Source organism: Zea mays, chromosome 6 (assembly GCF_902167145.1).
Source record: "Zea mays cultivar B73 chromosome 6, Zm-B73-REFERENCE-NAM-5.0, whole genome shotgun sequence".
NCBI lineage: Eukaryota > Viridiplantae > Streptophyta > Magnoliopsida > Poales > Poaceae > Zea > Zea mays.
In genome coordinates, this window is record NC_050101.1 from 80,202,077 (window position 1) to 80,224,726 (window position 22,650).

General features: G+C 41.8%; 1 protein-coding gene across 1 annotated transcript; it reads left to right on the plus strand.

The window, feature by feature from the left end:
- Positions 1 to 925: 925 nt before the first annotated feature.
- On the plus strand, positions 926 to 10,137 carry LOC109940316 (uncharacterized). Its single transcript, XM_020539786.2, has 5 exons — positions 926 to 1,459; positions 1,548 to 2,333; positions 2,409 to 2,765; positions 2,869 to 2,977; positions 9,662 to 10,137. Exons 2-5 carry the CDS (start codon positions 2,169 to 2,171, stop codon positions 10,135 to 10,137), a joined length of 1,107 nt encoding a protein of 368 aa, XP_020395375.1. The 5' UTR covers positions 926 to 1,459; positions 1,548 to 2,168.
- The last annotated feature ends 12,513 nt before the right edge of the window (positions 10,138 to 22,650 follow it).

Here is a 22,650-nt window from a genome sequence, read left to right on the forward strand (position 1 = left end):
GCACCTAGCAGTCGCAGTAGCCTGTCGCTCGGGGTGGCGGGCGAGCGCCTCGTCGTTTCGCGACCGGCAGACGGCTTTCGTGCCTGTGCCTGGTGAGGGCTTGTTCGGTTAGCTCCCAATCCACATGGATTGAGTGAGATTGGGTGGGTTTAAATCCCAATCAAGTCAAACTCTTTCTTAATTTTTTACAATCCCATCCAATCCATGGGTAACGGGATTAACCGAACAAGGCCTGATGTGGTTCAACGGCCTAGAGGGCCGGATCCCGCGGAGCTCGGGCAATGCCACGGCCTCCGCACACTGATCCTCAACAAAACTTCATAGGCGGCGACATCCCCGTCGAGTTGTTTAACTGCACCGGTCTCGAGTGGGTGTCGCTCACCAGCAACCGGATCACTGGCACCATCCGGCCAGAGTTTGGGCAGCTAACGCGGCTCGCCGTGCTGCAGCTGGCGAACAACAGCCTGGGGCCTCTACCACCCGGCGTCCACAGGTCGCTCTCGTGCACTGACCCGCTGCCCGTTGGAGAACGGAGCTCCCACACAGACACGTCTTTTCAAGCTCAGCTCGTGTCCAGCCAAAAAATCTATCTCCCTCTCGATCTGCCTATTTGCTTTAGCATTACGATTCTTTCTTCCATCTGCTCGTATTTTCTTTTATCTCTTTCCAACAACATCACTTCGTGATGCATGCCATCAACGATGTGCATTAGAATCATCATCTTAGCATATGAAGTCTCCCATATTTCACATACGTGAGTCCATCTGTACTCCACTCTAAATTCTATATACGCATTCCCTTCATTTACTATCTGTTTATTGAGATCATCATCATCAATATATTTTCTTGTCTTGTTTATATATTGTGCTCAAAGAACCTACTATATATGCACTGAGTTTGTTTTTTCTAATATGATTTTTCTATACTATCCTTGAACAGCACTATGGCCCGTCTTCCTTTATCTACATGAACGCGGAAGAGAAATTTGACATTTAGAAATGTGACATCTGCCATTATGCTTATGTACTATTATATCTTGGCTTTATTAGTACTATCACATAAGTGGAAGTGTTGGAAGATAGAAAGGAGGATAAAGATTAAAGAACTTAGAAGACAACGTATGTACCATCTAATCTGTGAGAGCGATGTTAAGTGTATAAATGACCTTCGCATGGATAGGAGAACATTTCATATATTGTGTGATATGCTTAGAGATATTGGTGGTTTGAGGGGTACAAGAAATACACCATTGGGAGAGATAGTAGCGGCATTCTTACACACACTAGCTCATCATGTCAAGAATAGAACAATGGGGGGTTTCTTCTTAAGGAGTGGTGAGACAGTGAGCAGAAACTTCAATGCATGCCTCCTAGCAGTATTGAAGCTTCACCAATTGCTCCTTAAGAAACCAGAACCTATACCTGAGGGCTGCATAGACTTTAGATGGAAGCACTTCAAGGTAACAAACTTGTTAATAGAAATCTATCTAATAGATTTTAGTAATAGGTGAACAATATTAATACTATTTGTTATTTGGATTATAATAGAGTTGCTTGGGTGCATTGGATGGCACACATGTAAAGGTGACTGTCCCAACTAAGTTGAAGGGGAGATATAGGTCAAGAAAAGGAGAAATTGTGACAAATGTGTTGGGTGTTTGTGCACCGACATGCAGTTTATATATGTCTTACCTGGTTGGGAGGGTTCTGCACATGACGGGCGTGTGCTTCGAGATGCCATCTCGAGGCCGGATGGATTACGTGTCCCTCAAGGCGAGTTATGTCCCTTCATATTGAAAAAACAATTATTTAGGCATAGTTATTGGTGTTAAACTTATACTTTCTTTTTTCCATGTTAAGGTTGCTATTATCTTGTTGATGCTGGTTACACAAATGCAAATGGTTTCTTAGCACCATATCGAGGACAGAGGTACCATCTAGGAGGTTTCACTACTCAAAACCCACCACATAGTGCTGAGGAGTACTTCAACTTGTGCCATGCTAGAGCTAGGAATATTGTTGAGAGGGCATTTGGAAGGCTCAAGGGTCGGTGGGGAATTTTAAGGTCTCCATCGTTTTTTCCAATCAAGACTCAAAGTCGAATTATAATGGCATGTGCCCTCTTGCACAACTTAATTTTGCAAAATATGTCTAGAGACCCATTTGAAAATGATGAGGAGCCAGCTATGGATGCATCATTTGAAGTTATGGATGGAGAAATCAGTGAACCAGAATTTATCACAGGTGTCTCAACATCTAATGAATGGACTGATTTCCGTAATAATCTTGCTCAGGGGATGTATAATAGATATAGAGCTAGGTCTAATAACTAAGGTTTGTACCTTTTGTCTTTGATGTTATTCATTATTTTTGGCATGTTGCTTATACTTTCATAAATACTTCTTGTAGGACATGAACCAATCAGAGAGCTCAAGTGTTGCTCGGGGAAGAGGGAAAAACAAAAGGATCTGGACTTATTATGAGGATGAGGAGTTAATTAAATCACTATATGAGATATCTTTAGATCCAAAGTGGAAAAGTGAGGGAGGTTTTAAGAATGGGTATTGTTTTGTTCTAGAAAATGAACTCAAAGCAAGGCTACCAGGGTGTGGTCTCAGTGCTATTCCACACATTGAGTCTAGAGTGAGGCATTTTAGGACCAAGTATGGTGCTATTGAGGCCATGCTTGCTAAGAGTGGTTTTAATTGGGATGACAACAGAAAAATGGTGCAATGTGAGAAACAACAATATGAAGCCCATTGTAAGGTAACAACATCGATATCTCCTACCTTGGTTTCTGAATATACTACACAGGTTCATACACAATTTAGTCTACTGTATTATTGATGAAAAGTTTGTTTCTTTGTAGGATAATCCTGATGCAAAGGGACTTTATGGTATTGCATTTCCACATTTTGATACCTTGGCTGCTATATATGGCAAGGACATAGCTACTGGAGAAGGGGCCGAGGGGCTTGGTGAGGCTGTTGTAGGAAACGGGTGACGCCTAAGAGGGGGGGTGAATTAGGACTTCTAAAACTTTTACTAAACTAGGCCACAAATAAATCCCTAGAGCAAAACCTATGCAAATAATCAAACTAGAAAGTGCAATCTAGGTTTTGTCTAAGTGTTGCTATCTCTACCGCAATGGCTAAGTTTCAATCTACACTAAATAAGTATGCATACAAGATTGAAACTTAAATGCTTAATATAAATGCGGAAACTTAAAGAGCAAAGTAGAGAAGCAAACTCTTGCGGATGACGCCGGTATTTTTACCGAGGTATCCGGAACCACGCAAGGTCCCGACTAATCCTCGTTGGTGCCCCTACGCAAAGGGAAGCCCACACGAGGGCCAAGCACCACGGTCGAGTAACTCCGTAGAGAGCTGCGGGCCTTCTCCACGCGCAAGTGGTGCTCCGCTTCCGGCTCCTCTCGGACGCTCCCCGCCGTCTCCACTATCGAGCTTCCGGCTGAAACGCCGTGGGACTCGTTCCCTCCGGTACACGGTGGCGGCCGTGACACAAACGCGGTTGTCACGGTCTCGCAAGACTCTCGCCCCACTCGGTACAATTACAATGGCCCACACAAGAGCCGAGGGGGTTGTGTGGTTTGTCTAAACTCACTCAACAAACTAGGATTCACCTATAGCAAGCGCTAATGCGGTCTAACTAACTTAAGCACTTCGCAAAGCACCTACGCTAATCACCGAGTGATTCTATTAAGCACTTGGGTGTTTGAGCACTTGGAATTGTCTACAATATGCCTTGGTATGTTGCTTGGGCTCCCACACCTTCAAATGGCTGAGTGGGTGAAGTATATATAGGCCCCAACTCAACTAGCCGTTGAAAAGCAGGCTGCTGCAAGGGTGGCACACCGGACAGTCCTGTCAGCCAACGGTGCGCCAACTGTGTGCCAACGGTGCGCCAACTGTGTGCCACCGGTGAGCCAACTGTGTGCCAACGGCTAGTTCTGACACACCGGACAGTCCGGTGCACCAACAGTGTGTCAACGGTGAGCCAACTGTGTGCGACCAGTGAGCCAACTATGTGCCAACGGTGTGCAGCCAACGGCTAGTTCTGATAGCTAGCCGTTACTGCACCGGACAGTGAATAGTGACTGTCCGGTGCACACCGGACAGTACGGTGCCTCCTCTCAGAAAACTCTGTCGGCTGTCCTGTGTGCCAACTGTGTGCCATCGGTGAGCCAACTGTGTGCCACCGGTGAGCCAACTGTGTGCCACCAGTGAGCCAACTGTGTGCCACCGGTGCGCCAGTTGACAGCCCATCTTCTAGGTTTTCTGTATTTTGTTCTTGGGCTCCGTTGGTCTTGAGTCTTGGACTTCTAAGCTCTTTTTATGTCTTCATTTGAGGTGTTGCATCCTCAGTGTCTTAGTCCAATCCTCTTCGGATCCTGTGAACTATAAACATAAACACTAGCAAACACATTAGTTCACAGGTTGTGTTAATCATCAAACACCAAAACTCATTTAGCCAAATGGCCCGGGGTCCATTTTCCTTACAATCTCCCCCTTTTTGGTGATTGATGACAACACAACCAAAGCAAGCAAATATAACAAACATTTGAATGAAAATACGCAATCTACTTGCTAGGATGCATGTTTTATCCCCACTTAGTGATATTATGGACTTAAGCCTCCCCTAACTCCATAATTCAATTACTTCCTATTTTAGACCAAAATGCAAAAAACACTTGAAAGATCAAATTTTTAATTTGGTGGTGTTTGGTGTTTGATAACATTTTCATTGCTTTGGTCCCTACAACTTCTCCCCCTTTGGCATCAACCATCGAAAAGGAAGACATTAAAAGCATATAGGAAGCAAATAAGACTTGCACTCTCTAAAGAATTATCCATTAATATCAATAGAAGCACTAAAAGATTACCCCCCCTAAATGAGAGTTCTCCTTTAGAAAGAATTTTCTCCCCCTTTAGAGACGAAGAAAAACTCCCCCTGACAGGGATCTTCTACTTAGGAAAAAGCATGTGAGAAATAGAGGTGCAAGACATAAATTGAATAGACTAACTTCCCTTATGCATAGGTAACAAAATATGAGTTAATAGTATATGCATTTATAGCAACATGGGAAGTATAAGATATGAAATATAGTCTAATCAAATATTGGAGAAGACATGTAAATGATACTTAATGTAGTCTCAAAGATACCAATCGAAAGTCAATGGCAGACCAATTGAAAACCAATGGCAGGCTTGTGAGACATAAAAGTTCTTGGAGATTTTGCAGTGGAAGTTTGTTGTCATTCTCCGGGGACTTCATTTTCCTTACAATGAGACTATCACATAAAAATATACTTGAAAAGGTGTTAGTCTCAAAGTATTAGATTATAGAGTAATCTCCCCCTAAAGGTGTTCATACAAGTTTTGAATACTTGTAGGAGACATGCACTTTGATTTGATATCAAGAGGGTAGATTATCTGTAATCCGAACTTTGGCACATATAAGTTAAATGATACAACTTGTAGAATTCAAAGTTATCAATTGATGTATCATTTACTATGGAGTGATAGAGAAGCTATGTGCCGTGCTTAAATAAACGTTTTAAATCATGTAGGTTTGCTTAAGTATTTGAATTAAAGACAAGCAGTCCTACCATGTGATTACCTAGTATGCATAATTTTAAAACAAAAGTAAATACTAGGCATAAAAGGTAAACTAGATACAAGGTAGATAGATATGCATATCTAAAGATAAGAAATACAATAAATCTAGTTACCTTAGTCATGGCTGGGAAATTTGGGTCCAAAATTTTCACTAACCCACTTGGCAATTAAACTTGATCCAATATGATGTATCCCATGATATACATCCCAACTTTGCCAAGTCTCCAAATTTCCCGACGACCTTCGGTCCACTCACTTCCCTTTCGGGATCCAAACCTTCTTGGTGCTTTTCATGGTTGAAATTATTTCCTTTGGCACCCAGATGTGTTTGGCCCCCTTTCCTTTGTTGGCCTTGATTTCTATCACCTTTCCATTCTTTTTCTTCTTGATCAAATATGGTGTAGCAGCCTTTTGTCCACCTTGTTGATGTAGGTGTTGGAGATTTTGCTTGTTGGCTTTTGCTTGAGCTTTTGCTTTTGCTTATCCCCGGTCATTGCCTTGCATTGGAAAGACTTATGACCTTCCATGTGGCATAGCCTACAAATCACGGTTTCTCCCTCCATAGGCTTGTTCACTCCGACAGTGGTGTTATCCTGTGGAGGTCGGATTTGTTTGACTTTGCCTTTCTTGTCATACAAAGCCTTGCCGAGGCGAGCCACTTCTTGCCTTAATTGCTCATTTTCCTTTGCAATCTCGTCAGAACAGGTTTCTATAATAATATTCTTAACAAGAACTTGATTGCAGGGGTTAGAATCATCAATTAAATCAAAGCAGGAAGTAGAAGCATCTTTCTTAATAATTTCAGGTATTTCAATCAAAGATACTTCTGGGGTGCTACCAATGTTTTCTAGCTTAGTAGTTAGCTCATTGTTGTGTATGCTAAGAATTTCCATTTTCTCTAGCAAATTTTCAATTGTATTTTGGGAGCTAGCTAACTTAGCCTTAAGTTTTTCATTCTTTTTAATAAGGCCATCATCGGTAGCAGTGGATGGAGCACTAGACTCTAATAGCTCAATTTTAGTTGACAGCTCACTATTTAAGTTTGCAAAAGTTTCAAATTTTTCTAGCAAACCTTTGTAATCATTTTGGGAGCTAATCAACTTATTTTTCAAGGTTTTAATTTGAGCTTTTTGCTTAGTGCAAACATCCTGGAAAAATTCAACGGCTTCCGCAAGCTCATCTACGGAGGGCTTTCCCTCACCTTCATCATCACTACTACTTTCATCACTAGAGGATGGAATACTTTTGTTACCTCTTGCTATAAGGCATTTGTGTGATGACCGTGATGAGCGTGATGAGGACCGGTGGCTGCGCGTCCTTGGAGGTTCATCTTCACTTGAAGAGTCATCCCAAGTTCTAACACTTGTTAGCGCCTTGCCTTTGCTCCTCTCCTTTTTGGGTTTGGCCATAGTTGGACAGTTGTCCCTGAAGTGGCCCTTCTCCCCACATGCGAAGCATCCTCTCTTTCTTTGCTTTTTCCTGTCAATGTTAAAGAGAATATCTTCTACCTGCAGGGGCACACCCATTAGATTAATCTTGTGGATCATCCCCATTACCTTTCCGACACGTCGGATTGTTTCTTCGTCCTCGGAGGATGATGTGCATGGTTGATTATCTTCATCATCATCACTTTCTTCTTCTTCCTCTTCTTCACTTGAGGAACTTGGAGTGGGAGCCTTCTTTTTACCCTTCCTTTCATCACATGCAAAGGCAAATGGCCTTGAGGAAGTTGGCTCCTCTCCCCGACACATTTTTCGTGACATCTCAAAAGCCGTGATTTTCCCAATCACAATGGTCGGGGTCATAGTACTCAAGTCCTCCATGTTGTGAAGGATGGTGATGATGCTCCCATATCTTCATTGCGGTAGCAGGGAGATAATCTTCCTTACAATGTCCACATCACCTAGCTTATTTATGCCAATAGAGTTGAGCTCATTGATGATTAGATTTAAACGAGAATACATATCTCTAACAAGCTCATCATCTCTCATAGCAAAGGAATTATACTCATTTAAGACTAGGCAATGTTTTTGCTCACGGACATTTGATGTGCCGTCATGGAGCTCATGCAATTTTAGCCAAATCTCATTAGCAGTTTTCAAGGTGAATACTTGATTAAAAATATCCATGCTAAGAGATTCATACAAGCAATTTTTTGCTCTAGCATTTAAATGAATTTCTTTTTCCTCACTCGTGGTGGGTTTCTCGGGATTCTTGGGGGGTTTCATCCCGTCACGAGTGACTCACCAAACACCTAGATTAACGGCCTCTAGGTAACAAGCCATTCTAGCACTATAATATGGGAAGTTAGTGCCGTCGAAGTGTGGTGGCCTATGGGTATCCATCCCTTCCTCTAAAAAGTGTCGGCTCTTTTAGCGGTGAAGCTAAAGCGTTTCAAATGAGCCAAACCGGGCTTTGATACCACTTGTAGGAAACGGGTGATGCCTAAGAGGGGGCGGTGAATTAGGACTTCTAAAACTTTTACTAAACTAGGCCACAAATAAATCCCTAGAGCAAAACCTATGCAAATAATCAAACTAGAAAGTGCAATCTAGGTTTTGTCTAAGTGTTGCTATCTCTACCGCAATGGATAAGTTTCAATCAACACTAAATAAGTATGCATACAAGATTGAAACTTAAATGCTTAATATAAATGCGGAAACTTAAAGAGCAAAGTAGAGAAGCAAACTCTTGTGGATGACGCCGGTATTTTTACCGAGGTATCCGGAACCACGCAAGGTCCCGACTAATCCTCGTTGGTGCCCCTACGCAAAGGGAAGCCCACACGAGGGCCAAGCACCACGGTCGAGTAACTCCGTAGAGAGCCGCGGGCCTTCTCCACGCGCAAGTGGTGCTCCGCTTCCGGCTCCTCTCGGACGCTCCCCGCCGTCTCCACTATCGAGCTTCCGGCTGAAACGCCGCGGGCCTCGTTCCCTCCGGTACACGGTGGTGGCCGTGACACAAACGCGGTTGTCACGGTCTCGCAAGACTCTCGCCCCACTCGGTACAATTACAATGGCCCACACAAGAGCCGAGGGGTTATGTGGTTTGTCTAAACTCACTCAACAAACTAGGATTCACCTATAGCAGGCGCTAATGCGGTCTAACTAACCTAAGCACTTCGCAAAGCACCTACGCTAATCACCGAGTGATTCTATTAAGCACTTGGGTGTTTGAGCACTTGGAAATGTCTACAATATGCCTTGGTATGTTGCTTGGGGTCCCACACCTTCAAATGGCTGATTGGGTGAAGTATATATAGGCCCCAACTCAACTAGCCGTTGAAAAGCAGGCTGCTGCAAGGGTGGCACACCGGACAGTCCTGTCAGCCAACGGTGCGCCAACTGTGTGCCAACGATGCGCCAACTGTGTGCCACCGGTGAGCCAACTGTGTGCCAACGGTGTGCAGCCAACGGCTAGTTCTGACACACCGGACAGTCCGGTGCACCAACAGTGTGCCAACGGTGAGCCAACTGTGTGCCACCGGTGAGCCAACTGTGTGCCACCGGTGAGCCAACTGTGTGCCAACGGTGTGCAGCCAACGACTAGTTTTGATAGCTAGCCGTTACGTGCACCGGACAGTGAATAGTGACTGTTCGGTGCACACCGGACAGTCCGGTGCCTCATCTCAGAAAACTCTGTTGGCTGTCCTATGTGCCAACTGTGTGCCACCGGTGAGCCAACTGTGTGCCACCGGTGCGCCAACTATGTGCCACCGGTGAGCCAACTGTGTGCCACCGGTGAGCCAACTGTGTGCCACCAGTGAGCCAACTATGTGCCACCGGTGCGCCAGCTGACTGCCCATCTTCTTGGTCTTCTGTATTTTGTTCTTGGGCTCCGTTGGTCTTGAGTCTTGGACTTCTAAGCTCTTTTTATGTCCTCATTTGAGGTGTTGCATCCTCAGTGTCTTAGTCCAATCCTCTTCGCATCCTATGAACTATAAACATAAACACTAGCAAACACATTAGTTCACAGGTTGTGTTAATCATCAAACACCAAAACTCATTTAGCCAAATGGCCCAGGGTCCATTTTCCTTACAGCTGTAACTAACATGGAGAATGAAATAGCTATGGGAGAAGATTGTCCAGTAGTGGAAGAGGATATGGTTTCTATGGATACACCACAACGGTCTATGGATAATAGGAACTCAGATCATTCAACTTCATCGAGCAGCAAAAGAAGGAAGAAACACAAAGATAATATGTCAAGTGACCCATTCTTGGATCTAGCAAGTGGAATTCGTGGTAATCTTAACAAAGCATCACAACACTTTGGAAGGATGGCAGAAGTGATGGAGATGGAAGCAAAAAAGGATCAAATGCAAGAGTTACAAGAGAAGTCTGTTGTTGAGTTGACTAGACTTGGTTTTGGGGGTAGTGAACTGCTCAAAGCCGTTGCTGTTTTTGTGAAGGTCCCTAATCAGACGATGATGCTTTTCGCGCTTCCTGAGACTCTTAGGAGAGAATTCATCCTGAACATGATTGCAGGTAATAACTAGTTGAATTTCAGAATTAATCTCTTATACTAGTTGATCTTGTATGTACTCATGTTTATAGACCTATATCCTTTCTTCAGATGAAGCTCAAAGGAAGTGACTTGTCAAATTATCAATGAAGAATGTTAGGAGCATTTGGTGAAGAGTGATCGGCATATAAACTTCTGGAAGTTGAATTTTGAAGACGTTTGAAATCCTAAGACATTTCTAGATCATGAAAATTATGAATTTCTAAGACTAGCTTTATTGACTGTCTGTGTTGTTAACTGTGTGTGAAAATAACCCGTTGTTTGAAACCTATTATATTTGCTAGCTTTATTTGCTGTTCAGCAAGACATATAAAGCTGCTAGCTTTATTGGTTGTCTGTGCTGTCAACTGTTTGTGAAAATAACTAGTATAAAGTTGTTGTTTAGAACATGTTATTTGTGCTAGCGCAAAGCTGAAAATAAAATCAGTATTTCTGTGTGCCATTTAGTTTGCTACGACAGTTCATAATTTTGAAGTAAAATCAGTATTTCTTAGCGGCTGCTAGGCTTATGTGTGGCTGTTAGGCTTCATTACCTACAGGACCATCCAAACAGCATAAAGGGAATGGAAAACGTTACCAGCTTTATCTAAACAATTGGCGCTCTTCATTTCCATGGTAATAGATACCACTCTTATTTAATTACATTAATGTTACCGTTACAAACGCTCAACCAAACGCCACCATAGTATTTGGTATTTATGTCTGCAGTCCAAATAAAATACTAGGAATAATAAAATAAGCCACAAAATGATTTTTAGTAGGGAAATAATTCCAGAAACTTGTTCAATTCATAACTAATTTATTTTAACTCCTTTTTATCCATTCCAGTTGCATTAAATTCATAATATTATTGTTATCACCTGGAAACTTTATTTTGTTATGAAATATAGGTTACAATTATACACTTGAATTGTTTTACATCTAACACCTAAAACCTTCGGAAAATCGTAACTAGTTAACCGTAACTCCGAATTTGGTGGTTCTCAAACCCGTGGTCTCGTTACGATGTGTAGAATATTATAATGCATTCTGTTCTGATGTTTGGTGTGATGTTAATTTCTCCTATACCATGTTTGTTTCTATTGTTGCGAGTAGACGAGCAAGCAACCGAGGACCCAGGTGCTCAGCAGGTGGAAAATACTGAGCAGGAGCTTGTTTAAGGCAAGTTGTGCCCTTGACCACTTCTATTTACCCAATAATGTTCTCTATAATCACTTTGGCATGCTTAGGCTTAATTTTGATGGGACCCAATAGGTCACCCTAGTTTGGTCATTTTACACCTTATTTACCACTGAACTTTTTGGGTAGTCTCTGCTATTGCTATATGTGGTTTTGGGTGTTAAGATAATTATTATTCATGATCATGCTTTATTATTGTTGTTCTATTCTGTTCATGATAAGACTATAGTGTTAATTGGAACATGGAGCTTAACTTGAGATAAACGTGCCACCACAAGGGTGGAATGGGACGGCCTTGGCTGACTAACTAGGAAAGCTAGTGGAGGTCTACCTTACCTGAAAGGGGCAAGGGCGGTAGGGGAGTTGTCAGTGTAGGGAGGTTCTCGGGTTGATTGTGCTGTGATGGATTTTCAAACGAGGGATTTCTATATCGCTCTCCTCAGAAACCGTAGCGGGTTTTTTGAAGCTAGTGGAACTTTGTAAAGGCCTCGTAGTGTTACCCTGCCTCGTCTCCTCGGTAGAGATGAATGGGACTTCTAGACCCCTTGGCAAATGGGTAGCATGACTTGTGGGTAAAGGGTACAACCTCTGCAAAGTGTAAAACTGGTATACTAGCCATGCTCACGGTCATGAGCAGCTCAGGACTCTCGCATGACTAACTTATGAAATTAAACTCAATTTGTCATCTGCATCGCATTGTGGTTTTATTATTAATTTTGATCTACTATTACTTTGGGCTGGTATCCACTTACATTTAGTAACTGCTAATAAAATTTGACTAACTGATTAAAAGCAATGCTCATTTGTAACCATTATTTGTTGCTCAGCCATACACTTCACATGAGCTCCCACCTTTGGTGAGTTCATGCACATTATTCCCCACAACTTCTTAGGCTATGATCTTTTGTGAGCTCACCCTTGCGATATATAAACCCCCCATAGGTGAAGAGCAGGTATCCCAGGAGGAGGGCTACTACGAGGAGTACGAGCAAGTCTAGGTGGTGTCTCACAGTCAGCTTTATGGCGCTAAGGAATAATTATTACTTCGCTGTTGGGGGCCTTCCTCTTCCGAAGGTCCTCAAAAACATGACTAACCATTTTATTCTAGCATAATATTGATTATTACAGGGAGCTTCGATTCATGATGGAAGTTTTCTCCTCTATCGAAGGTCTTCAATACGAAGGTATAGCCCGAGAATGATAACAATGAACGCTAAAGTTATGATCAAAGAGTAATAGCTTCGGATTAAAGCAGTGATGAAGATCAAGCATAATGCCGAGCCGGGGAGGAAAAGACTAGCTAATCCCTAGTGATTTAGGCTATAGTTATGAACAAGTATTAAGGTCATAAATGTATTTTTACCCGGGCTACGTCCCGTGCCTACAAATAGGTGTACAGTACCACCGTACTGTTCACGCTGGATTGTAATTGCTCTCGCGTCAACACCTTCAAACAAGCCAAAGGTATTAATGTAATATAAGTTATGTCAATGTTCATATGTATATCATTAAATGCATATATGAATGAATAAATGGATTACATATATTGTCTCTATGGATTCTTATTCTCACAAATGATGAAGGTGTGCCCTTCATGACGTTCGTCTGAAGATCATAATATCCAAAAGGAGCTAATGCTTCAGAGGACGAAGGTCCTTAATCTTTAACAATTGTGTTGCCTTGTTCTTGATTCACAACATTTGAGAACAAGTGAACAACATTGGCGCCCACCTCAGGTGAACTCAAACGACCACTATCGGCAACAGCTCGAGCAACCACCTTCGTCATGCCGCCGAAGAAGGCAATAGCGCCAGGGGCTGCCCTTTGGCCGCTGGACATCAACCAAGAGGGGATCTCTCTGAGAGAAGCCCAAAACTAGAAAAGGAAGGCCACCAGCCCAACACCACAGGAGCAGGAGCTAGACCAAGAGATCATAGACTTAGAGGCCATACACCAGCTAGTGCAGAGAAAGAGAGAGAAAATGCTTGGGTTAACTGAACTTCTGAAGAAGATTGACGAAGCTGCCAAAAAAATGTGTCATATCACGCAAGAGGACCAAGGATGAAGGCCACAACAGAGAGAGCTTCGTCAAGAAAGTCCAATCAATGATGCGAATGGTATGATGATTTTCCTCATGGTAACTTTGCTTTTGATGATGGGCTACCCCATAGCCACCATCCTATAAGCCATCGCAGCTTCCCATGTATGATGGGCATTCTGATCCGAAGCAATTCCTTATGAGCTATGAGGCAACCTGTCACACCGGTTTTAAAGGGCAAAACCGAATGAATAGCATATGTGTGCCAGGATCTATTTCCACACATATGTTGACGTCACAAGTGTAATATATCAAAATAACAATGCATAAAAGCGTAAATAAAGATTATATTAACATATTACACTTCGAACAGACATAATGTCTTAACCTTTATTCATCAAAGTATAGCGAAACATGGACATCCTTCCACAGGAAGATGACCGGGGGAATCACTAGACTAGCATCCATCGAGTTCACCATCATATCTTCATCTGCAAACTTCTAATCAAAATTAAGCAAGGGTGAGCTCACTTATGGTTGGGGCTTAGCAAGTGGGGTGAAAATGCAAGGTAACAAGGTAAGGCTAAAGTTTAATGCAGTTAACATTTTAGGTGGTCAACATTTTATTATCAACACCTGATTACTAAGTATAAGTATATACCAAACCCATATTAAGCATCAGCAATATTCATAGCATAAAGCTTAGAACCACTTGAACCAAAATATCATCAACATGAAGCTCAACCACTTGAGCGAACCACTTAAGCATATCGCTTAAACAAAATCGATCAAGATTTATTTTCATCTACAAGTTTGATTATCATGTGAGCGTCCAGGCTGCTCGTAACCGTGAGCACGACTGATATATCAGTTTTACACTCTACAGAGGTGGCGCATCTTTACCCATGAGTCGCGATTCCCTTCTAGCCCAAGTTTGCAAGTCCCGTATTCACTTCCGAGGTGACTGGCTAGGGTCTCACTACGAGGCTTTTCCCTAGAGTCCTCACTATGCATATGTTGGAAATGGTCAAACTGCATAGAGCACATCTGACGTAACCTAACTTATAGTCCAGACTACAGGGTAAAGCTTGGGAACTAAGCCCGTATCCAATCTGCCTGAGCTGGAAATATAAGCGCTTGGCAGATGCCCCCGTTCCGGTCGACCAAGACCAGCACCCAACATAAGACTTCCCTAGTTATTTAGCCAAGGGCGTCCCATACCACCCTCATGGTAGCACTGTTTTCCTAGGTGGTCACACCATGTTCCAATTAAGTCATATGATCTTGTTTAATCATCGGATTGACAACAATAATGTAAACTTACCATTTGGAACATTAATATCATAAACAAGAGTGACTGCATAAATTTAAAGTTGTAGCAATAGCATAGCTACTAAAGTAAAGTACAATACCCAGGTTTAATCAAGGAATGAGGTTGGAAAGGTTAGGTGTATTTGAAAAGGTAACCCATCAAATTATGCACATATCGAAATGTAAACTTTATTATATGTATTGTTTGGGATCAAACAGAGTATGCAGAGGGAGAAGTCCACTTGCCTTGCTTATAGAAAACTTGAGATTCTTCCATGGAATAGAACTTGATTCTCAACTACTAGATCAACCACTGAATATCACACAAACAAACAAGAAGAAACAAACACCACTCAATAACATACAACATTCATCATAAAATAAGCTAAAAGAAAACGTAATAAAAGTTCGTTTTTGCTTCAATAACACAAGCAAAGGCTATATCAAAAGACGTTCTTTTTTAAAAAGGTTTGGTTTTATATTTTATAACACAATGCCTTAGCATGAAAATATCTTAATTATAAATATACAAATATTAGGTCTACCATTTTAATCTTTAATAAAAGCCATATGTAGTATATCTAAGTGTAAGGGTTCATAAGGTTATAAACACTTTATAAAACATTAATTTTATGAAAAGTTAATAAACACCTTAAACAAATTTTATGTGAAATGATCATATTGTTGAACACCTATTTATGAAGAGCTATGATATATGCCTTAAGTGAACTTTTATGCAAAAGATAATGGACAAATGACTATCTCTTATTTTTATTAGAAAGTGCATGACCTATATTCTATATTAAGAAAACTATATGCAAAACAATATGTAAACTAACATTTTAATTATTATTAAAGAACATGATCACTAATTTCATTATTTTATTCTTTAGTAAAAACTAAGTGATGTATATAAATAATATGGGCTCAATTTGATGGACGAATTAATCATGCCTACAAAACAAGTTATTTTAATTTAGAAACAAATGATCTTATTTTTAATAAGAAAACTGTTTGACATTGTATCATTTTAGTTTACAAAAGCAGGGACACTTTATTAAGCTATATTATTATTATTAGAGATCCCTATCTAGCATACACATATTTAATATGAAACCTAAATCTAAATCTAATTATATAAATATTTATCTAGTATGATTTAAAAAGGTGAACTACAATTCTTTTCAACTTCATAATTTGAAAACTACACATAAATCGAGTATAACAATCATAATTTAAATTTAAACGTGTAAATGAGTGAACTGTTGGAAATACTAATTAAAATGCTTATCACATAATTATGAAACTAACAAAACCATTTCTAATTTATTTGGGTTCTAAATGTATATTTTATAGTAAATTATAACATGGATCTACATAAATAAAGGTATACTAGAAGGGTAGCTGATAAATTTGCATTTTATATAAAGATGTTATTATAAATATCCATCTTTTATTTTTGGTTACAAGAACATAAAGGCTATAATTCTTTTTAATTTCTTATTTAGAAAACCGTACGTAGATCAATTATAACCAACATAATTAAAATTACAAAAAAGTATGTAATTTGTTGTAAGTGCTACTTACAAAACTAGCAACACAAGAACCCAATTGTTTGAACTCTAATTAATCTTTTTTTTTTACAAACTGAAAATATCATAGAACTAAAATATGTTTAACTGTAGATGTGAAAATAAATCCGACCTTTCTGGTACCTTCGGATCGTGGATAGAAAATATATTATCGTGGTGTCTAAATACGGAAGAAACGCAGGGATCAATGTGACTGCACGACGCCGATTCTTCAGCATGACGAGGCTAAGTAGGGGCATCGACGAATTCTGGCGAGATGAGACGATGACGGTCAGCTTCGGCTTCTCTGGTTTGTTGGAAACCAGCACGGATGGCCTCATCACATCAGTTGGGGTCGAGCGTTTGGCGTCGTCGCGGTGGCGGAGCACAGAGCAGGCAGCCGCTCCGGCGATGGCAAACAGCAAGCGATGTCGCGGGAGCAGAGCAGTGTCGGTGCAACATAGTTGGCGAATGCGCGAAGAGAAGCAATCCCGCGGAGGCGCAGCAGCACGACGTGGGAGAGAGTGTGGGCATGTGAGAACGAGTGAGCAAGGGCGACGGAAGGGCTTAGCATGGACTGCGGCTGTGAATTTATAGGCGTGATGAGGAGAGCCGGGGCGACGCCAGGAAGGGGAAGCAGACGACATTAATGGAGACATGGTGGAGAAAACAGCCGGGCAAGTGGAGAGGGGAGAGGAACAGCCGAGCGGTTAGTGGGGGAGGAGAGGAGTATTAGTGCCGAATTAATCACGAATTGAATTACTAATTGAAGCGTCGTGTGATGGAAAATAGTAACGGACATCAGAATCTCCATTAATGAACACGAAAGGAAACTGTCGAGCGGCGATGGCGCGACTGTTGGCGCGTGCAGCGGCTATGGTGTGGTGCAGGCCCAAGGAGGCGAGGCGGCAAGAGGCATGGAAGCCAGAACGAAGGGGACAACGGCATGGCCAAGCAGATCGGTAGAGGCGTAGAGCGTCAATCTGCGAACAAGCAGCGAACAGAAGGATCCGCTAGAAGAAGATGAACCAGGCTTGGTGGGGCCCACCGTGAAGTGAACGAAAATGGAAAGAGCAGATGACATGTGGGCCCAACAGCAAAGCGAGGAGGAGAGAACGCCGACTGGCGACTGCCACTGCGCTAGTATGAACGTGCTTCATGCGGCTAGACTACGAGCATGACTACTTGAGGGATTTTTTTCTTTTTAAATTATTTGTCCCATGCGAATGTACACATAAATATATATACTAAAAAATATACTAAACCCAATACTATTATTAACTCAAATAAATACGTGATTTTCAGAAAACAGTTAATTAGCATCTAATTATATTTTTATAAAATCTTTCCACACCAAGAAATAATTTCAAATAATGCGTGATCATAAATATATTTCTCAAACCAGAATAAATTCAAAAACTTGTTTATTTCGAACAAAATATTATTATTGTATGAAATTAGGTTTTGACACTCACATAAAATCCAAAGATTGGATTCGAAAATCAAATCAAACAAAACACATGTTTTGACATGAATGCATTCAATCACTTGGTAAAATTCTACTTGTTCAAGAAATTATTCAATTTAATCACTTTTTCGTTATTTGCAAAAAAAACTTTCTATTGGAAATTAATAAACTAAATATGATTACTTTTAATTGATGGATTTAGGGTGTTACACAACCATATCATCATATGGTGGCAACACGGCTGTCATGGCGAAATCCTTCGTCATGGCAGTCAGGAGCATGGCTCATTCATGGTATTCTTCCCTTTGCCTGAGAACGATCACGTCATGGCAAAAGCTGAAGGACATGCTAGTAACCAGCTTTCAGGGTTTTAAGACGAAGCCAGTAGCTGCCGAAGCCTTGTTCTAGTGCACGCAAGACCATGAGGAATACTTGTAAGCATATGTCCAAAGGTTTCTGTGACTCAGGCCCCAAGCACCAACGATGCTAAATGAGATTGTCATCGAGGCTATGATCAAAGGGCTCCGACCAGGACCGACGACGCAGTATTTTGCCAGGAAGCCACCACAAACTTTGGAAAAGCTTCTGCAGAAGATGGACGAGTACATCAGGGCCGATAATGACTTTCGACAGAGAAGGGAAGAGGCCAACAGATACTCCGAGACGACTAGGGGCTTCGGAGGAAGGCTCCACCCTAGGCATGTAAGAACAATCCATAATCCTAGCTCAAGCGACGATAGGGGAAACCACGCTCAAGGCCATCAGCAAAGCTCCCAGTCTTTAGGGACGCAACAAAGTTCTTATAGGCCACCAGCTCCAAGAGGCAGAGGAGGAAGATGCTTCGGAGGAAGGTTCAGTTTCGAACCAAGAAGGTTGTTCTGTTTATTCTGTGGGGAAGACAAGGGACATACAAGAAGGGCGTGCCAAGTCATGATCCAGAAGCAAAAATAAATAGCTAAAGTCAAAGCACGGCAGAATCAACCGAAGCAGGTCCTGCACACTACTTCGTGTTATTCTCCATACATTCCCGAGTATGTGGGCAACCAGTAGCACACAACATCAGTTGCTTCGGCAAGTCACTCTCAAGCTGCATGGGCTCCTCTACCACCACCAGCTATGGCACCAACCTTGCCTCACAATCAGTAGCCAGAAGGGAACTGCCAAGCACAGCAACAGCGTGACACACATGAAGAGTCTGAAGCTCGCACAGTAAACATCATTGTGCCTGAGTCTAGACATATTTACTGAAGCAATACAGGGGCTCAATCAAAAAATTCATACTTAATGTAATCTTTACTTTTCTGCCTTTATATTTTCCCCCCTAAAGACAATATAAGAAGGTTCAACCTTTTGCCTATTGTAATGAATCTGAGGTTACACCATCAAGTGTAAGGCGAAGAAGCTCCAAAGTCGTTCCTAAGGGGATGTAGAGCTTAGCTCCAAAGTCGTTCCTAAGGGGATGCAGAGCTAGAATGCCACCTAAGTAAAAGGTGAAGAAGCTCCAAAGTCGTTCCTAAGGGGATGCAGAGCTTAGCTCCAAAGTCGTCCTAAGGGGATGCAGAGCTAAAGTACCACCTAAGTAAAATGTGAAGAGACTCCAAAGTGGTCCTTAAGGGGATGCAGAGTCTTATTTTTTATGATTTTGCATCAACATCATTTGCATCATACTATCACATCATATTGCATGACATCGCATCATACATCATTCAACATCCACAACAACAGTGGAAAAAGAAGGGAAATTGATCCTTCAAACATACCGGCTAAACCATGAGGTTAAGTCCATCTTCGGCAAAGGGTTATGAAAAAACGTATCAACGATACAAGATCCATGCCATTGACAGAGTTGTTGATAATCAGGGTTTTTATATCTTCGACAATGGTATTCTTATGCAACATTACGGCAAGACCTTCAGAGTTGCTTCAGCAAAGAAGGGGGATTTCTTTCTTTATTCATGAAGCGTGAAAAGAAGGGAAGGTGTTTTGTCGCCTGAGGCTCAAAAACGGTACGTACGAAGGTTTCACGCCTCACAAAGAAATATATTACATCATTAAATATACAAATAGTTGATAATTGTTCCTTACAAAAATGAAACTGCATACAAAGATTCTAAAGTCTCAATAAACAAGCTCTAGTCATCTTTCAAAACTTTGTCAGCAGCTTCGTTTAGTAGTTTGTTAACAACTTCGTCAACGGCTTCGTTAGCGATCCTAATTACATCAAGCGCCCCCTTCAGAGATGGATCAGCTTCAGGGTCGTATGGCTCCGGAGGGGGAGAGAGCTCAGCTGCACCACAATACAAGTGTTTGTTAGTTCCAAAGCTAAAATAATTTACGAAGTTATGTCACGATGGATATACCAATGAGTCTTGCATGTTCTGCAGCTTCTTCGGTTTTTCTGGCCTCTTCCAAGGCATCATGAGACTCATTTTTGTTTTTTATAATAGCTTCGTCAGCTATCTCTCGGCCACCCTTCAGCCATACTTCACTGTAAAACTTTTCACTTAGTGGAGAGGCTTCGGCCGAAGGGTTCTTAATGTCGTTGGCTGAAATTGAGAACCCTAATTGAACCATAGCCTTGGTATGTTCGCAGCCGACCTTCTCAAGGACCGATACGGCTCCGCGAGCACCGGCAAAGGCGCAAAAGTCCCCTCTATCACTAAGAATATCCTCAAACGCTTCGGCTTCACCGCTAATCCACCAGATAACCTTGTCAGGATCACCACAGATAAAGTTCTGCTCCGAGGAGAATGCACCAACCTTAGCAAAACTATTCTTCAAATTATTAGCACATTTCGAAGCAACATTGAAGCATTCCTCTTTAGCTTGACGAAGCTCCTCAACAATTTTTTGCACCCTCAATCATTCCAGATTAGATATATCTCACATTTTGTTTGTTCCACATTGAAATTTTCAGTTACTTCGGTAAGTTTCTTTTCTAATTTTTGAACTTCAGATCTATGCAATTCCACTTGAGTAGCCATCGCATATTCCAAGTCAGCAATGCGCTTTGCATCTTTCAATTGCCTCTCTTCAAGCCCCTTCATCCTTTGCTCTGCTTCAGAAAGGCTAGAAAGCCTGGCTTCACTAGATTTTAACCTTTCCACCGGAGAGCAGGATTCTATCCTTCCCAAGAGCTTCATTTCTTAAAGTTATAACCTCCGAATGAAGGTTTCCAATTGCTATTTGGTGGCTCTCAACTTCTACATCTTTTTGAGCTTTTAAAGCTTTACTTATAATTAAACCCTGGCAAGTAAAGAATGAACAAATAATAATGATAAGAATTACCACAAAAATAATTCACCATAACAAAAATTACCAAATGTGAAGCCAAAGTTTACAAACCTTCAAGCTGTTGTAGGCGAGGCTATCTGCAAGTTGGTCCTTCGTCATTGCAGACAAACCAAGCTCAAGCTTTGGATAACCCATTTTGTCCATCATTTCACGGCAGACATTTATCTCTTTGCTGTCTGGTAGACAGTAAAGGAAGTAACTTCATCATTTCCTCCGTATACCAAGGACCCTCAGGGGTATTTCAGGTCCTTGCCATAGTGTTGAACTTCGGCAATCTTCTCTTCTGCTAGTTGCTTTCCTGAAGCATGTCGAACAATATAGTCCAAATCACCCTCGGTAGGTGCTTCAGAAATAGGTGACGTGGGCTTTTCTGGAAGATTTTCTATCACCAGCTCTACTAGATTAGCTCCCGAAGGACCCGCTTCAGCATGAACAGTAGAAGCACTTGCAGTGGCTACTTCCCTTGCATCTTCAATTTTATCATTAGAAACTTCAGTAGTAGGAGAAGTGGGCAACTTAGTGGATTATAAAACAGCATCCAAAACACTAGCCATTCTCCTCTTCCTAGGAGTCCTTGTTGCAGTAGTTGATAGCTTCAACAACCCTGTTGCTATTGTGGGACTCAACAGTTTTGACTATTCTTCCGCTGTTTTCTTTGTCCCCGGCTCTTCTACCGGATCGACACTAACTTCGACTAGCATAGCAAAAATTGTTTCCAGAGCTAAGGGGATAACTTCGGCACTTTCAACAAACTTCACCTTCTCTGTCGTAGGCACTACAACCGTCTTTTCTAAACAATGTAGCTTCAGCCTATGGGTCAGGACCTTAGCTCTCTTCGGCTTCTGTGCACCAGAAGAAGTCGAAGTGGCAATTTTTCTCTTCCCTCCTTGTTTTCAAACAGGAAAACAATAGTCAGGATAAACAAACCCAATCACATCAAAAACTCTATTCAGTCTCTTTTTTCCTCGAGCACCAAAGGCAATGGTCATGGCTTCGTCTTCTGCCTTCGTGTAGGCTCCCAGCAGCTCATCACTGGTTGCCTCAACAGCCCCTAGCCAATCGTCATTTGGCTCATCAAATTGGCTTCTATACCGGAACGTGTATCTTAGATAAACCAGACCACCCTCGCTAGAGCCAGCAACAGTTTCTTTCGGCATCTCCCAGTCATTCATAAGAGGCCACACCTTGTAAGAAATGTGCTCCTGTACCAAATCCCTGGTATCGATGTAAGTGCACACGGTGTTGAAAGACATTGAACACGCCTGCACTTCGTTCCTAATTGCAACTGACAACCTTCTAATGCTGAATCGTGACCATATGGGACGCTGAATAATGCCCCTCACATCTTTCCTCTCACTCAGATCATTCTTCACATAAAACCATTGTTTCATCCAAGAGCCCGACCATTTCTTCCAAAATGTTGGCACGGGATATCTTGCGTCAGAGCGGGGCACAAAGCTGTAGCACCCGAAGTTGTTACGGTACTGCTCCTTCCTAGTTGCCTTCGTCTAGTAAGATAATTCATGAATATTATAGAAGCACCTGCATCTGGCTCTAGCCCTTGGCTCCTCATAGCCCAAATAAAAACTCCCACATTAATTAAATCTTCGGGAGTAAGCTGATGAA

What these genes read in the sequence shown, in the direction of transcription:
- LOC109940316 (XM_020539786.2), top strand. Translation starts at nt 2,169, where the DNA reads ATGATGAGGAGCCAGCTATGGATGCATCATTTGAAGTTATGGATGGAG. An exon ending in AGCTAGGTCTAATAACTAAG is followed by an intron (nt 2,334 to 2,408) that starts GTTTGTACCTTT and finishes TACTTCTTGTAG; the next exon opens with GACATGAACCAATCAGAGAG. An exon ending in AATATGAAGCCCATTGTAAG is followed by an intron (nt 2,766 to 2,868) that starts GTAACAACATCG and finishes GTTTCTTTGTAG; the next exon opens with GATAATCCTGATGCAAAGGG.